At 46.8% G+C, this 18,254-nt stretch overlaps 1 protein-coding gene across 1 annotated transcript in view; it reads right to left on the minus strand.

Annotated features, from left to right (window-relative positions):
* Nucleotides 1-1,098: 1,098 nt before the first annotated feature.
* The window catches only part of SLC49A3 (solute carrier family 49 member 3), a 35,659-nt gene continuing 18,503 nt past the window's right edge, over nucleotides 1,099-18,254 (minus strand). The window contains exons 7-10 of the mRNA XM_039545921.1: nucleotides 17,710-17,862; nucleotides 15,562-15,719; nucleotides 13,640-13,752; nucleotides 1,099-3,481 (exon numbers count right to left, since the gene is read on the minus strand). Coding sequence (XP_039401855.1) covers nucleotides 3,345-3,481; nucleotides 13,640-13,752; nucleotides 15,562-15,719; nucleotides 17,710-17,862 — 561 coding nt within the window. The 3' untranslated portion in view covers nucleotides 1,099-3,344. The remainder of the gene's footprint in view (nucleotides 3,482-13,639; nucleotides 13,753-15,561; nucleotides 15,720-17,709; nucleotides 17,863-18,254) is intronic.

An 18,254-nucleotide genomic window follows, 5' to 3' on the forward strand; every position in this document is an offset into this window, starting at 1 on the left:
TAAATTCAGGAAGGCAGGAAGAAAGAATGAGTTTGCAGTGTATCGAGAGTGAAATAATTCATGCTTTTGAACAATTAGCTCCCTCCAATAGGAGAAAGGGCTGTATACAATCTGCAGTGCTAAAACTAAGTCCCAAAGGACATCAAGTCCCTTTTTCCTGTAAGTGGACTGGAGAGCAGGACAAACCGATCCTAATAGTTGCAAGTGTCATTTACAGCACTTTATGCAGTAGTTTTTTACAAGCACCATCGCAGATGGCACGTTAGCACTGAAAGACCGTACGTGGGAACAAGTATCCCGACTTGGACAGTTCAACTTCATTTGTAACTCCTTGCCAAAGAACTGCAGTGCAGAGTTGCTGCGGAGGTATCTTGGATACCAACCATTTTGCTTGCTGTTCACTGCAGAGAAGTAGGAATCCATTTTCTGTCCACCGCCGTCATTACAGTCATTTAGTTTATAAATCACAGATGACTCCTGGCTTCTCTGGAGCCCTCCTCCCACGTCCTGGCAGTGTGGATCCAGCAGTCGCCTGGTTGCTTTTGACTGGGGTCCCCTTTGGCTGCTTCCTTACAGTTAATGAGGACCATGCAGGGAGTTAATGCTGCTTGAAGCTAATCCTCTGCTCCCGCCCATCATTTCTACACTGAGGATTCATAGATTCTAGGGCTGGAAGGGACCTCGAGAGGTCATCAAGTCCAGTCCCCTGCCCTCATGGCAGGACCAAATACTGTCTAGATCTAGACCATCCCTGACAGACATTTGTCTAACCTGCTCTTAAATATCTCCAGAGATGGAGATTCCACAATCTCCCTGGCCAATTTATTCCAGTGCTTAACCACCCTGACAGTTAGGAACTTTTTCCTAATGTCCAACCTAAACCTCCCTTGCTGCAGTTTAAGCCCATTGCTTCTTGTTCTATCCTTAGAGGCTAAGGTGAACAAGTTTTCTCCCTCCTCCTGATGACACCCTTTTAGATACCTGAAAACTGCTATCATGTCCCCTCTCAGTCTTCTCTTTTCCAAACTAAACAAACCCAATTCTTTCAGCCTTCCTTCATAGGTCATGTTCTCTAGACCTTTAATCATTCTTGTTGCTCTTCTCTGGTCCCTCTCCAATTTCTCCACATCTTTCTTGAAGTGCGGTGCCCAGAATTGGACACGATACTCCAGTTGAGGCCTCACCTCTCCTGGTTGTGGGGAGAGCAAGACGGGGTCTTAAAGCAGCAGGCCCCCTTGCTGTGCAGGTATGAGAACATCTGTGCATGGCTCTTGGGAGACAACTCAAACGTCACTTTAAGATACCCCTGCTGCCTCCTAGAAGGAATCTGAAATGGTCCTGCCTCTGTTGTAACGTGGGTTTGTGTTACAGCCAACACACCGTGTAGCTCGTTCCCCAGAGACTTCAGTTTTACGGCAAGTGAAAGTTTTCCCAATCACTTCTTAGCAGTTTCCAAAGTGCAAATAGTGCCTGGGCTGTAGAAAGCTACAACGGAGAGATGGCAGGGGGCAGGGACGGCGCCATTAGTGTCCCTTGGACAGCTCCATGTGGACTCGGTAGAACTGGTCAGGAATTGTCCGCAAGAACAGGGTTGGAAATGCTCATTTGTCTAACCCAAAATGTTTCACAGACACGGGGCAGGTTCAGTTAACGTTCATCAAACCACAGGTGGCAGTTTGGAATGAAACCTCCCCGGTTCCCTGCCAGCCCACCTGGCAGGCTGCTCGACAGCCAGGGCTTCCAGGGTCTGCAGCTCCAAGGCTGCACCAGAGTTGGAGACTGCTGCGGGGCTGGGAGCTGGGTGGCCCTGAGACCCACGCCTGAGCTTGGGCTTGCGAGGCTTCCAAGCTTCCTCCCTGGAGCTGGGAGCCCTGCGGCCCCAGCTCAGGAGGCCCCAGAAGTGCAGACCCTGCAAAGCCAGGTAGCTGCTGATTGATGGTGGGCAGCTGCGAAACTGACGTCAATCATGTTAATTTCACTCAGCAGCTGACCAGGCCCGTGGAGCATATTTCCTCTTGGAAACACCTCCTGTCCCTAGTCCCGCAACAAAAATTCCTAGGAATTTCCTCTTCCCTGGAAAGGCTGAAAATTAAGTTTTGTTTCAAATTGGACTGAGCCCCATGCTGGAAATATCAGTTTCCCACGGGGGGGGGGGGTTAGTTACACCTCCCTGCACTAGCCCGGGACACTGTGCATTAGTCTCGACCCCCGAGGGGTGCATCGCCCCCTGTGTTACAATTACTGGCCTCAAGCAGGTTCCCACTGAGGATTGACCTTTGCCCCTGCTTGGGGTTTTTGGGTTTGCCATGGGCAGCACCTGCTGCGGGAAGGAGCTAAATCATCCTTTTCCTGCCGTGTTGCTTCCCAACAGTGCTTGTGCCTCCCCTTTAACCTCACCCTCCCCTGGGCAGTGAGCACAGGCCTGCTCCAGGGTCAGCGGGTTCCTTTGCTTATTAAATTGTAACTGTTAGAAATGGGTCAAGGGTTTGTGTTAAGGCAGAAGTAGCAACAGGCTAGAAGTGAATTCTGCATCGCTACCCGTATGGCAGGGGAGCGGGTGGAGGGAGGGTGTTATAAAACCCAGTCTCGTAACCTGCGCTGGCTCTTAATCTCTCCTTCGGGGGGGGGGGGGGATGTGTGTGTCAATTCTCCTTTACATTTGGTGCTTAAATATCAGGGCTTCCCCTCGCATGTCTCCAGGTAAAGATGCTGCAGGTGATTTTAGAAGCGTGTGCTGTGCCCACCATGGGAGCTTGCAGAACACTGAACAAAGATAAAACCCACCTGCCCAGTTTTTACCACCCCCATCGCTTGATGAAAGGTCACCCTTCGCCATCAGAATTGCCATACTGATCAGAACCATGGTCCTTCGAGGCCAGCGTTCTGTCTCTAGCAGTGGCCAGCACCAGATACCTCCAAGGAAGATGCAGGGACCCCAACCTCTAGTACTTAAAAAATGGCCTTAACTCCTGAAAGATGAGGTTTATCTCCATTGCAATACTTCAGCATTACTGTTGCAACTGAATATTCTTATCTCTGTAGGTGTCCAATCCATCTTTGGTTCTTTTAATCACTTTAGCAAGATCCAAATAGCACAAATACCCCTTCCTTGAATCTTGTCCTAAAAGTCCAGCTCGGGCTCTGGTGGAGAACGGCCAGGGCAGACGATGTTCCAGCCCCTCTGTCATCAAACCTGGAGTAGCACTTGTGGTAGCACCTGTAAGATCCATACCAGGCTCAGGGCCACAGCGTGGCAGCTGAATGCACAGATGTGGCTGGCCGTTTCCAACCGAGATTAGTCCGTTTTCCCCAGCATGGTAGTGTACAGTTGTAAATAAGACATTTTAGGCTTCAGTTCCAGTTTTGTTGATTGAGGCGGCATTCGATGCTTCGGCATGGAGTCTCTTGTAGTCGGTGTGGAAGAAGATAACATAGAAACAGGCTACAACACTGCACGCTCCAGCCATCACCAGCGTGGAAACTGTATACAAAGAAATAACCACGTTAGAAAGTGAATGCCCACTTCAAACTCTTTCTGCTCTAGATCTAGGTGGTGGTTTTCCAGAAGAGATGCAGAATCAAGTCCTCAACAACATCATCTAAAATCCTATGACACTAACAGTATAGGAATGCTAAGTCCCATATCTTGCTCAAATTTACAAGTGGGTAAGATTCTCCCTCCCATTTTCAGAAAGTCTTCACCTCCCCTGTCAACACTGTTGATACAGAAAGGTTTGTGCCTTCCACCCCAGAGACAGCTGCATGTCAGTAGTGGGTGAGTCATCCATGCGCACACAATACAGTGCTTTGCGATTCTTCTGGATGTTGGCATATAATACACCATATTAAGGTGCTCTCCCTTCTAATTTGGGTCGTCCTAATTATACCTCCAATGTATAGGTTCTGTAACTATGTGAGAGCCTTCCAATAGAACTGCCTTTCCACAAGGTGCGCATAGCATATTTTACAATGGGGAAAGCCTGGAAAATGTTCAAAATACAATAGCCACATTTCAAATGACTTTAAAACCTCTGATTGGATCCTAAACAGTTCCCTGTTCTTATAACTGGCTTTTAAAGGGAATTTCCTAGTTTATTTTTAAGAAGTAAAACATTCCATGCTGTGTGTAACATCCCCATCGTGAGGGTAATTAACCATTGGAACAACTTTCTCCAAAGCCTCGATGTTTTGTTTGTGAAATCTGGCAATATCAATGCCTAATTCCCCTCCATTTGGAAATGCATAACTTTTAAGATGGGGAGTTAAGATGTGGACCTAGCATATGCCTCCCTCATCTCATGCCTTGCTCTGAAAGCATCACATGGGGAAGGTGCTAGTCATCTCCTGTACTGTTTGTGGGGGTAGGGGTGGACAACCAGGCTGGGGTATGATTCTTCCGACCACCACCAGGACCCAGCACTTGGTGCCGGTAACCCCACTTCCTCTCTCCTTAGGATAACTGCTTTCTTCTGTTACCTGCTAAGGCAATATGTTTGGTAGTTCCAGCAGCAGAATTTTGTGCTGAAGATTGTGGGGTCCAACCCTGCTCACAGATTCAAGAGACCCCTGTGATTGGCTAGTCTGACTTCTTGCTGCCATAGAACTTCCACAAAATAATGAAGCTACTCGAGTGGAGCTTTTAGAAAAACATCCCATCTTGATTCAAAAATTGCCAGTGAGAGAGAATCCACCATGACCCTCAGTAAGTTATTCCAGTGGTTAATCACCCTCCTGATGGGGATGTTAGTGTGTGTTACAATCATGACTGGTGTGGAGAAAGTAAATAAGGAAGTGTTATTTCCCCTTCTCATAACACGAAAACTAGGGGTCAACCAATGAAATTACTAGGCAACAGGTTTCAGACAAACAAAAGGGAAGTATTTCTTCACACAACGCACAGTCAGTTTGTGGAACTCTCTGCCAGAGGATGTTGTGAAGGCCAAGACTATAGCAGGGTTCAAAAAAGAACTAGATAAGTTCCTGGAGGATCGGTCCATCAATGGCTGTTAGCCAGGATGGGCAGGGATGCAGAACTGCTACACTTCCTAGAATGTTTACTTTTAAAAAATAAATTAGGAAATTGCATTAGCAAAACTTATAAGGAGTTGATTAGGGTGCGTTTAAAGCACTAAAAAAAATAGGAAATGCCAGAATCAAGGTTGCCTGTGCAACCTTGATTCTGCCCCTTGTGTGAATGCATTATGATAGTCTAATTACATGATCACACTTTTTCCCACAGGACCCCTGCATCATTCAGTGCACAGGATGGATACCCAATGGGCAGAATTAAGGTTACACAGGCAACTAAATCTAGCGTTCTCCACCTTTGGCCTGCTTGACTTTGCAACCCAAACAACACTCCTTTCATGCAGTTTGTTTTAGAACACGAAAGGACAGTTTGCTGGCATACACAGGCCAACTATGGTTTCAACTAAATGCACTTCGTAGCTAACAGCCGTATGCCCAACTTTCACCTAAGGAAGGGGATGCTGCGACGGAAGAGAAAAATCTATTCATTTGTCAGTCGGCAGTTATGTTGAGGAAGAGTAGAGCTAGCTTGTGCCCTGGCAGACTGGTGAAAAACTAGAGGAATTCCAAAGGGGTTCATCTGGCTGTACAGCAATGGATTAGAGAGCAGACGGGCACAATGCAAGGAATGAAAAATACCCAGTGCACAGCCGGAGGGCACTCTGGAACGGTTCCTACCTCCATCACAGCCAAGCCAGTTTTCACTGAGACATAACTGCCCATTATGCTGAATATAGCATAAGTGTAAAGGAATGGTGTGTGTGTGTGTGTGTGTGTGTGTGTGTGTGTGTGTGTATGTATGTAAAACCTGGGCATATACATTGTTTCTAATTACATGATCACAAGAGACCTAGCTCATGCAATCATCTCTTTGGGATCTCCTGACTAGCTCGGCCCCCATCCCCCAAAAAATGACCATGAAGCACGCTGTCCAAAATTGATTGGCCCTGGAAACAAAGTGACCGTATTGCCTTAGGAGACTGCCACGCTGAGAAAATACTCAGGCGTTATCAGCATGAAATCTCCCTTTGCACTAACATGAATGGACTGATACATTGCAGGGCAGAGATGGAACAGCGATGACTCTTTTACTGGGCGCGTTAGATTTTTCAGGAGAGCCCAGCTGATTTGAGGAGACGCCATTCACTTGTGAACAAAAGACCTGGATGATTTTGTCTGCTCTGGTCTTAACACTTGTTTGTGTCATCGCTGTAGGACTGCTGGCAGATCCAGTATCTGCTCCAGGTTTTCCTTCTCCTGGCCTGTCTACTTCTAGCTGGTGAGGGACATTAGGCTCCCACATGTTTCTTTCGGAAGTTCAGTCATGACGAGCCATGCAGCTGCAGCACTGGGGGACGCAGAGTTTATCTACACTAGTAGATTATGAAGACCGAGTTAGTGGCACATTGGGAACAGCATCAGGGCTAAGGTTCATAGAGCCAGGTTCCCTAAGCTGCTCTGCAGCTCCTAATCGAGCTCAACCCCCATTGCAGCACGGCAGATGACACCGCCATCGCTCTTCTTCCCAGGAAGCTCCCTCAGCTACTGTTGCTAATAGTGTGTCAGCTAGCTCCTGCTCTGGCTGCCCCCTGCCCCATGGCCAGCCCATCTCATCCCCTTGCCACCTCCTCACTCCACTGTTCCAGCTTCCCTGCTCCTCCACCCCCGGGACTTCATCCCTCACCACCGCCCTTTATTCCCCTTTCCTGATTGTTACGAATTCCGGAAAGAAGGGGTCAATCTTAAAATGCATTCTTCTGGGAATCTGCAAAGTGACTCAGTACAGTGCCAGATGCTGGAAATGGGTGACAGGGGATGGATCACTTGATGATTGTCTTTTCTGTTCATTCCCTCTGGGGCACCTGGCATTGGCCACTGACGGAAGGCAGGATACTGGGCTAGATGGACCTTTGGTCTGACCCGGTATGGCCGCTCTTATGTTCAGTAATTGGCTTGAACAAAACCAGAGCTTCCCCTTCCCCCTGTTCTGAAGTGTCCAGATCCCATGAATGTCTTATTTTTATTAGCTCAGTCACCAACGAACCTGCGTATTTGGAAATCTGGAGTTGAATCTGGGGGCTAATCCAAATGGAAGGTAGTGATAGAAAAAGGGGAGGAGTCTATGGAGGTAGCACCAAGTTTGGGCCCAGGGAGGATACAGGATGGCTTAAGGGGAACCACTAGGGATGATAGGAATGGAAGGAGCTTGCAACCAGGGGGAACGGGGGATAGGTTAGAGGACCGCGCTGTCCCCAGGCGAAGGCAGGTCTACGTAATTGGGGATTCAATACTGCGAAGGTTGGACAGGCCTGTGACCAGGGCCGATCCGGAGAACAGAAGGGTGTGCTGTCTACCGGGTGCTAAAATACGGGATGTGGACCTGAGGTTGAAAAGGATCCTAAGAGGAGCAGGTAAGAACCCTTTGATCATCCTGCATGTAGGAACGAATGACACGGCTAGATTCTCGCTAGAGAGGATCAAGGGAGACTATGCCAGGTTGGGTAAGACGCTCAAGGAAATTGAGGCTCAGGTGATCTTCAGTGGGATTCTACCTGTCCCTAGGGAAGGGTGCCCAAGGGGTGAAAGGATCATGACGATTAATAATTGGCTGAGGGATTGGTGTTACAAGGAGGGCTTTGGGATGTATGGGCACTGGGAGGCTTTTGGGGACAGACAACTGTTCTCAAGGGATGGGCTCCACCTAAGTAGGGAAGGAAGTAGACTTCTAGGAGGGAGGCTGGCTCATCTGATTAAAAGAGCTTTAAACTAGACACTGGGGGGAGACGGTCGGGAGAGGTCCTGGTGCTCTCCACGCCAAATTTATACATTGGGAGTGAGGACAACAAGATAACAACAGATATAGCTAGAGGGGGGCGGTTACGTGTAAGGAAGAGGGGGGGGGACGGATACTAGATCTACAAGTCATACTGGAAGTACTGTGTCCCTACCGAGTTGAGTGAAAAGAGTGAGAGGAGCCCAACAGGAAAAATTAGGATGTTTGTTCACCAATGCGAGAAGCTTAGGTAACAAAATGGAGGAACTGGAGCTCCTGGTCCGGGAATTGAAACCAGATATCGTAGGAATAACCGAAACATGGTGGAACGGTAGCCATGACTGGAGTACAGGTATGGAAGGGTATGTGCTGTTTAGGAAAGACCGATGCAAAGGTAAAGGTGGGGGAGTAGCATTGTATATCAATAATGAGGTGAAATGTAATGAGATAACTAGCAATGCAATGGATAATACGGAGTCTGTTTGGGCAATGGTCACATTGGGGAAGAAAACTACCAGAGCCTCACCCGAGATAGTGATTGGGGTGTGCTATAGACCGCCGGGATCTAGCTTGGAGACGGATAGAGAGCTCTTTAATGTTTTTAAGGAGGTAAACACTAATAGGAACTGCTTGATCGTGGGGGACTTTAACTTCCCGGATATAGATTGGGAAACAAATGCTAGTAATAATAATAGGGCTCAGCTTTTCCTAGACGTGATAGCTAATGAATTCCTTCATCAAGTGGTTGCTGAACGGATGAGGGGGGATGCCATTTTAGATTTGATTTTGGTGAGTAACGAGGACCTTGTTGAGGAAATTGTTGTAGGGGACAACCTTGGCTCAAGTGATCATGAACTAATTCGTTTCCAAATAAATGGGAGGATAATCAATAGTGCATCTGAGACTAGGGTGTACGATTTCAAAAGGGCTAACTTTACTAAATTAAGGCGACTAGTTAGGGAAGTGGACTGGGCTAACATATTTAGGGATCTAAAGGCAGATGACGCCTGGGGTTACTTCAGGTTGAAGTTGCAGGAGTTGTCAGAGGCATGTATCCCGAGAAGGGGGAAACGGCTCATAGGTAGCAGTTTTAGACCGAGCTGGATGAGCAAGCGTCTTAGAGGGGTCATTAAGAAAAAACAGAAAGCGTACCAGGAGTGGAAAATGGGAGGGATCAGCAAAGAAACCTACCTTATTGAGGTCAGAGGGTGTAGGGAAGCTGTGAGAAAGGCAAAGCGACGAGTGGAGATGGACCTAGCGAAGGGGATTAAAACCAATAGCAAATGTTTTTTTAGCCATATAAATAGGAAGAAAACCAAGAAAGAAGAAGTGGGACCGCTTAAAACTTTAAACGGAGTGGAGATTAGGGATAATCTTGGAATGGCACAATATCTGAACGAATATTTTGCCTTGGTCTTTAATGAGGCTAATGAAGGGCTAAGGAATAGTGATAGAGGGACCGATGGGAATGAAGATATGGGGGTAGACATTACGGTATCTGAGGTAGAAGCCAAACTTGAACAGCTTAACGGAAGTAAATTGGGGGGCCCGGATAATCTTCATCCTAGAATATTAAGGGAATTGGCGAAGGATATTGCTAGCCCGTTAGCGATAATCTTTAATAAATCTCTAAATTCGGGGATTGTACCGTCTGACTGGAGATTAGCTAATGTAGTTCCATATATTCAAGAAGGGGAAAAAAAGTGACCCGGGTAACTACAGGCCTGTTAGTTTAACATCTGTAGTATGCAAAGTCATGGAAAAAATCTTAAAAGAGAGAGTGGTTCCGGCGCATGAGGCCGATGGCAACTGGGATAGATTACAGCATGGATTTACGAAAGGTAGATCGTGCCAAACCAACCTGATCTCCTTCTTTTGAGAAAGTAACAGATTTTTTAGACAAGGGAAATGCGGTGGATCTAATATATCTGGATTTCAGTAAGGCGTTTGATACGGTACCGCATGAAGAATTACTGGTTAAATTGGAAAAGATGGGGATCGAAATGAAAATCCAGAGGTGGATAAGGAGCTGGTTAAAGGGGAGACTGCAGAGGGTAGTATTGAAGGGGGAACTGTCCGGTTGGAGGGGGGTTACCAGTGGAGTTCCTCAAGGCTCGGTTTTGGGTCCGATTTTATTCAATCTATTTATTGCTGACCTGGGAACCAAGAGTAGGAGTGGGCTGATAAAGTTTGCGGATGACACCAAGTTGGGAGGTATTGCCAATTCGGAAGAAGATCGGGATATTCTCCAGGGAGATTTGGATGACCTTGTAAACTGGAGTATTAGTAACAGGATGAAATTCAATAGTGAGAAGTGTAAGGTTATGCATTTAGGGATGACTAACAAGAACTTTAGTTATAACCTGGGTAGGCACCAGTTGGAAGTAACGGAGGAGGAGAAGGACCTAGGAGTCCTGGTTGATCGTAGGATGACTATGAGTAGGCAATGTGATGTGGCCGTTAAAAAAGCTAATGCGGTCTTGGGATGCATTAGGCGAGGTATTTCTAGTAGGGATAAGGAGGTGCTAGTCCCGTTATATAAGGCGTTGGTGAGACCTCATTTGGAGTATTGTGTGCAGTTTTGGTCTCCCATGTTTAAGAAGGATGAATTCAAACTGGAACGGGTACAAAGAAGGGCCACTAGAATGATCCGAGGAATGGAAGGCCTGACGTATGAAAGGAGACTTGAGGAGCTCGGTTTGTTTTCTTTAACCAAAAGAAGGATAAGAGGAGATATGATTACACTCTTTAAATATATCAGAGGGATAAATACCAGGGAAGGAGAGGAATTATTTCAGCTCAGTGCTAATGTGGACACGAGGACAAACGGATATAAACTGTCAGTCAGGAAATTCAGGCTTGAAATTAGACGAAGGTTTCTAACCATCAGGGGAGTGCAATACTGGAACAGCCTACCGAGGGAAACAGTGGGGGCGAAGGACCTCCATGAGTTTAAGATTAAGCTAGATAAGTTTATGGAGGAGATGGTATGATAGGATAACGGGCTTAGTCAATAGGTCAATTAAGTGCCACACTGGTAAATAGTACAATGGGTCAATGATATGATATAACCTTTTCCAGAGGGTATGGCAGGAGAGTCTTGCCCGCATGCTCGGGGTTCAGCTGACCGCCATATTTGGGGTCGGGAAGGAATTTTCCTCCAGGGAAGATTGGCAATGGCCCTGGAGGTTTTTCGCCTTCCTCCGAAGCATGGGGCAGGGGTCGCTTGCTAAGGAGTGGGTGGATCGGCTTATGTGGCCTGCATCTTGCAGGAGGTCAGACTAGATGATCATAATGGTCCCTTCTGATCTTGAATTCTATGATTCTATGATTGTCACCAATCTCTCAAAACAGTGCAGGGCTGTTTTAACTGCAGGGATTAACAAGGACAAGGGAACTCTGAGCTGGTAGAAAATTTCCACATGAAGTTGTTCCAAAAATAGCCTTTTTTAAAAGAAGTTCCATGAAAATGTATTGACTTTTTTTTTTAATGTTTTTAATTAAATTGCCAAAACCTCAAGTTTTGGAGTAACTGAAATGTCAGTAAACAAACAGTTAAACTTCAGTAAGACAAACTGGGTCTATTCTGAACCTTGCCAAATGGAAAGCGCTTCAGAATTTCTCCATCGTGTTTATGTTTCAGCCAGCTCTAGTCCAAACTATTTAAGCAGACTGGAGATTCACTGGAAATGACATCTGCCTTGCTCACATGCTTTCACCAGCACTATTGCTGCAGTGAACAAGTGGGCAGACTTGCCCAGTTGCTGCTTGGTCTTGCATAGGTAGCCACTAGCCTTGAGACTGGCATGTTTGTGTCCTGCTCTGCATCTAAACAATGCAACGTCTAAACCGTTCTAAACTTCAGCAGATTACGGGTATGTTGACGCTGCAGTAAAACAAGTGTTAACTTCGGTTAGCTGACTCAGGTTCAAATAGAAATGAAGACACAGCAACTCGGGTGTTAGCGTGGGTTAGCACATCACGTTAAAGCCTACAAGGTTTGACACAAACTACTAACCCAAAGCAAGAGCCAAATTGCCATGTCTTCACTGCGATTTTACTTGCTGCGCTTCCTTGGACGACTCTTGTGCCGTTTACCTGTCTTTACATGGGGCGATATCACTTCTTGTGCCATATTTCAGAGGTGGTGTGAAAATTCTTTGAACATAATGCACCATGTTCTGTTACACTTAAATAATGCTGGACACTGCCAGGGACTCATCAGAACTGCAGTGTCATTTGAATGCTAAGTTGAGTGTGTTGTACTCATTGGATTGCAAGGGAAAGTTGCATTGTATCCAACCAGAAACACAGTCCTCCTTCCTGCCCGCTAGTCAAGTGTCTGACTTTCATCCCAAGGTTAATTATTTAATTCCCCTCTGCCACAGAAAGGCTTGATTGTAATAATTGCCTGCTCTCTTCTGTTCATGTGTAAATGAGGTTATAGAAAATCTCCACCATGCTTCTGCTCAGGAGAATGTGGCGGTGGATGCTACCCCAAGAATCAGATCGGATGCAACTTTTAATGGATTAAATGTTTAATAATTGCTCCTTTTCGCTGGACCAGTTTTCCCTCCCTGACAGCAGCAGCTGCAGTTTCTTCCACACTTTGGTCCATGAATTCAGCTTCCACCCTTTTGACAGGAAGTAGCAGGATATTTTGGCCTCACTCGACTGACAGGTAGTTTCATTAACTTAATGAAGTGGTTTTCAAACTTGGGAGTACACAAGCTTTTGTCAGGGAGTATGCAAGAAAAATCTTGTAATGGTGGATTTATCCCTTACAGACCTTTCCCCCCATATTTTCATAGGTATATTATGACTATCTTAGATAGGGGTACACAGTAGACTGTATTTGGAAGGGGGGTTGAAAACCACTGCATTACAGAATGTTCAGGCCATTGCTGCAGCTGATCACTGATAGATCCTGGGGATGTTCACAATGGCTGGGAATTCAGGGGTGGGCTGTGCTAAAGCAATAGCCAGCATGCAATTTGCTTTCAGAACTCTTGACACTCCTTTCCGAATCGGACCAATGAAGACACACTGACAGTGCTCTCAGTATTGTCTTGGCAAATCAGAAAGTCTGGCAACCTGTTGGTAGTGCTACTTTTACAGAATAGAGTATCACTGTTCCTTGCACGTTGGTCCTTTGGGCCCTTGGGTAAGCAGCACTTACCCTGGAGCACAGGACCCTATCAACTGTATTGAACGTTTCTAGTTCAAAGAAGTCAGTGGGAATGGGATCCTCAGCCATTTGGCAGTCAAGCTACGTATTTAGCTGCCTTCATTTGCACTCGGGGACTGAACTCTAGGCATGCATTGCATTGCTCACAGTATCCCCAGTGCTGTCTCCATGGCTGTCCCCCCCGACTCTACCATGTTACGGCTGTGTCGTACTGCCCGGTTTTGTAGTGCCTGGTCTTGCTGCTTTGTCAAGTTGTGCAACTGCATAGTTCTGCTGGAGACCCCGTGAAACATGCAATGTTTGGAGACATGCACACACTGCAAGTCAGTTACATTAAGCTCTAAAAAGGGATCAGGCTTCTCCAGGGTGGGTGGAAGTTGGATTATTTAGCAGCATTATTGGCATCCGAGGTGGCTTTTCATTCCACCCTCCCACCCGTAAAGTGCTGTCATAGCAATGACAGCAGGGAAAGCACCAACAGCTGGGGTGTGAGGAATAGCTGCTGGCCCAAGGGATGATAATGAAGCATATTCCATCAGGAATCCGTTCCGTGGCACAGTAAAGAACTCTGGTCATAGACGGCCTGGGGATCGGGTAGGACACCCCTCAGTTATACACATCAATACGTTTTAAGAAAAGGGGGCACTTACCTGTCCAGTCTAATGGTCCACCTTCCTCAATGTCACAGGTGGAGAATGGAGCCGCGGAAATCTGCACCGTGAGGGCTTGCAATAGCAGCATTAAGATCACTCCTTGGATCTGACTGCACAGAGAGAAACCATCATTGAGCTAATCTAGTTTTGATTCATCAGTCCCATAGCCAAACCAGGGCCACCCCTCGGACAGATGGAGTCTCTCCTTGCACAGCTAGCCTCTCATCTGCAAGTGGGGATGGGGACAGTTAGGATTAATTCTCCAAGGGCCTTTTATCCTCTTGTCTTGTATGATGTAGGATACACTACCCAAAGGCAGTTACTAGGTTAAGCCTTTGTTTCGTGTGTAGACAAGAATACAATTAACAAGAATACAATCCAGTAATATAGCACTTTTGAAAATTGTATACACAGATGTACAACAGGCAGAGACCACGAGCACTTAACCAAGCACACAAGCCTATGCGAATGGCAGTGTTTCTAGTGTGGGGAGGATTGCATCCCAGAGATGTGCACCAGAGTATGAATAACAGGATGCTACGGCTACCACCACACCTCCTGTCAAACCACATCCTTTTGGACTGTTAAGAGTGATGGCTTGGCCAGTGGTAGAGGCTTAAAATTCTCTTCCTCACTGCTCCAGTTAGCAGAAAAAACCTTGCTCCCACCCTGCTTATCTTGGAATGGGGCCATAACAAACCACACGACCAATCAAACAGAGAAGCCGATTGTGACAAGGTCTGGTAATCCCTGCTTTAGACTCTGCAGGGTGCCCTGTGTTCATTGTTTTCCTGAATCTTTCTCCTGGCCTATGGGCCAGTGCACCCCTGGTTAGAAAGCAGAGCAGTAATGTCAGAATCGCCATTGTAAATTCAGCACTACTGCACCCCGTTAAAGGAGAACCTATCTCTAAAGCACCTTGCCCAAGGCACAGCCAGGCGACTGTAGAAGGAAGTGTTCCAATCCCATTAGCTGAGCAAACAGGTACCTAAGCCAGTGGAAGACCAAGCGTGATGGACCTGCGACGGATGCTACCATACTTCTGTCTGTCCCAGAGGCGCATTTGGACCAAATCTGGGCCAGTGGGAGAGCAGTATGCAACGTCGTCTATGCTTCACCTTGAAGTTCTGCCCACTGCTTAGGGACCTTCTGTTCTTTTTGCTAGATTTTCATAGCTCCATAGATTTCAAGGCCAGAAGTGGTTGTCTAGTCTGACCTCCTGCATGACAGGCCAGGGAACTTCCCCCAAATAATTCCTAGAGCAGATTTTTTTAGAAGAACATACAATCCTGATTTTAAAAGGGTCAGTGATGGAGAATCTACCACAACCCTGGGTAAAATGTTCCAAACGGTTACAAATGTAGGACATATTTCCTGTCTGAATTTGTCTAGCTTCCACTTCCAGCCATTGGGTCGTGTTAGGCCTTCCTCTGCTAGACGGAGAGAGGTGTAACATGATCCAGTGGCTGGGAGCTGAAGCATGGGGCAGCATGATCTCTACTTGTTTCAAAGCTAGCTGTTAAGAGAGGCTGTCTCCCAATGTCACACAGAGCGGGACGGATCCTGAGCTCCCATTTGACTTTCTCTTGGTCCCCTCCCATACACCAATCCCACAGCTCTCTTTATGTCTCGCTAGTTTTCTTTTGCAGCAACTCCTTTGAATAACAACATAAAACGATCGCTGCCAGTGGCAGTGAACCAGCTGCACAGCATCACCCAGCATTCACAGGGCGGCTGTTATCCTTTTACCTTCCCCCTCAGACCACGCACTGACAGCTGGCTGCTACCAGCACGGACGTCACTAATTGCCGTAGGTTACGGAGCTAGAAGAAACACAGCGCTCTGCTGTTCTTTATCTGCAAGACGCTGCTGTCCCTGGCTGAGCTACATTCCCAGCTGAGTCTGACTTGGTGACTTACCTTGAAACAAAAATGAGGCCTGTGGATGTTCCCTCTCCCACCGGGAAGGAGCATTCTACCGCTAGCTCCATAGCAACAGGGTAGATAGAAAATCCAAAGAACCCAAACAGCGAGCTGATCAGAGCCAGCGGAACGACCTGATTCCTGAACCGAGACATCTGCGGCGAGAGAGAGCGTGACCGGGCATTACATCAGCACAGCAGCCTGGCAAGTCTGCGGGGTGCTTCGAGTCAACGTCAGGCAGTCATCACTATGAAGTCCGCGGTATTTACCATTGCAGCTGGAGGACTCCCCACCTTCTCTAAAGCTCTCAAATGTGACCTATTTGCATGAACTGAGAGATCTGGGGTCTAATGCAGCTTGGCCACAGATATCTTGTACTAGTCAGGCGAGTCACTGAGCCTCTCTTTCCTGCTCTTTACAGTGGGGTTATATAGGAGGGCTTTGCTGTCTCCGGCAAACATTTCCATCATCTTTGTATGTATGGTCTTGTGAGCTACCTGGGATAAAAGCCATCAAGACTCATGTGTCAGGGCCTAAACTGATCTCTATCTGAGTTCAGGAGATGACTTCTCCTAACCCTGGCCTCTGGGGGATAGGCCACCCAATTCGATGCATTACACGGAGTTCCCTGCCTTCCTTGGTCACCTGGTATTGGCCACTGTCACAGCCAGCAGGCAGGATTAGGTGTTTAATGATACGTAGCAATTCAAATGCTTTATGCTCCCAAGGCACTGGCCCAATGTTAGTTAATGCTCACAACGTTCCTGGGAATTAAATAAATTAACCCCATTGCTCCAGATTGAAGACGATGAGGCAACTGTTCCAAGGTTGCGCAGTGAGTTAGTGGCAGATTCTGGAAATGGTGTTCATTGAAATGCCCCAATCCGTGGGGAACAATCCCCCAAGTTATACTGTAACAAAGAACCCCAAACCTCATAAACAGCCTCATTGTCAGTGAGAGTGACCTAGTAGCGGATTCCGGTGGCACCTAACAGATTTATTTGGGCATAGGCTTTCATGGGTAAAAAACCCCTCACTACTTCAGATGCATGGAGCGAAAATTACAGATGCAGGCATTATTGGGGGGGAGAGATAGCTCGGTGGTTTGAGCATTAGCCTGCTAAACCCAGGGTTGTGTGAGTTCAATCCTTGAGGATGCCATCTAGGGAGTTGGGTTTGGTCCTGCTGTGAGCAGGGGGTTGGACTAGATACCTCCTGAGGTCCCTTCCAACCCTGAGATTCTATGATTATATAATGACACATGAAGAGAAGGGAGTTACCTCACAAGTGGAGAACCAGTGTTGACAGGGCCAGTTTGATCAGGGTAGATGTAGTTTGCTCCCAATAATAGATGGGGAGGTGTCAATTCCAGGAGAGGCAAAGCTGCTTTTGTAGTGAGCGAGCCACTCCCAAGCCCAAATTTGCAAATCTTTTAGTCTTTAAGGTGCCACCGGATTCCCTGTTGTTTGTGTGGATACAGACTAACTCAGCTACGCCCTCATACTAGTAGCAGATTGAAGTCACAGTCTCTATGCAAAAGAATAAATGGACACAAATCTGACATCAGGAATCATAACATTCAAAAACCAGTAGGAGAACACTTCAACCCCTCTGGGCACTAAGTAACAGACTTAAAGGTGACAATCTTGCAACAGAAAAGCTTCAAAAACAGACTCCAACGAGAAACTGCTGAGCTTGAATTAATATGCAAACTAGATACCATCAATTTAGGCTTGAATAGAGACTGGGAATGGCTGAGCCACTACACACATTGAATCTATTTCCCCATGTTAAGTATCCTCACACCGTCTTATCAAACTGTCTGAAATGGGCCATCTTGATTATCACTACAAAAGTTTTTTTTCTCCTGCTGATAATTGCTCATCTTAATTAATTAGCTTCTTAGAGTTGGTAGGGCAACTCCCACCTTTTCATGTTCTCTGTATGTGTATATATATCTCGTCACTATATGTTCCATTCTGTGCATTTGATGAAGTGGGCTGTAGCCCACGAAAGCTTAGGCTCAAATAAATGTGTTAGTCTCTACGGTGCCACAAGTACTCCTGTTCTTTTTGCGGAGTTACTGAATGTTTTATCAGACAGCTGCATCTTCGCAGACCAGATGAAGTGCGACGCAGAACTTACGACTGCAAATGCGATGCTGGCTAGCGCAGTCAGGCAGAAGCAGACCTTGGTGGATTCTATAAATTGTCTGGTCTTGTCGACGTACAGTCCCAGAAGGAAAGCGCCAAGTAACCCAAACACCGTGAACAACGCACCATTCAGGCCTGCAAAGAACTACAGGGGAAGAGAAATGAGCGTCTGAGCAACTAGAATTAGGAGGTGAGAGTTTGTGACATTACTGATATTTAACCGCATGGACAGGTTTATGAACAGTAGGCGGTAGGCCACCATAGTCTATTCAACATGCTTTTCCATTGTAGCCATCACAATATTCAAAACCTCCCCAGGATGCACATCTAGAATAGCAAGCAACTGGCCCAGGTGATGACAGTCCCAAAAGGTGTCCGGAGGAAGAGTTCAGATCCCAAAGAGACGGGAGTGGTGTAAGACCATACGCAGGTAAAAGCAGACTGGGTGCATCTATGCTGGTCACTTTAACGCGGTATACATGGAACAGTGGAGCTTGATATCCCCCAGAGCAAACACCTGTTACTCTGAAGCAGTCC

The sequence above is a fragment of the Mauremys reevesii genome, linkage group 6, assembly GCF_016161935.1.
Source record: "Mauremys reevesii isolate NIE-2019 linkage group 6, ASM1616193v1, whole genome shotgun sequence".
Classification (NCBI taxonomy): domain Eukaryota; kingdom Metazoa; phylum Chordata; order Testudines; family Geoemydidae; genus Mauremys; species Mauremys reevesii.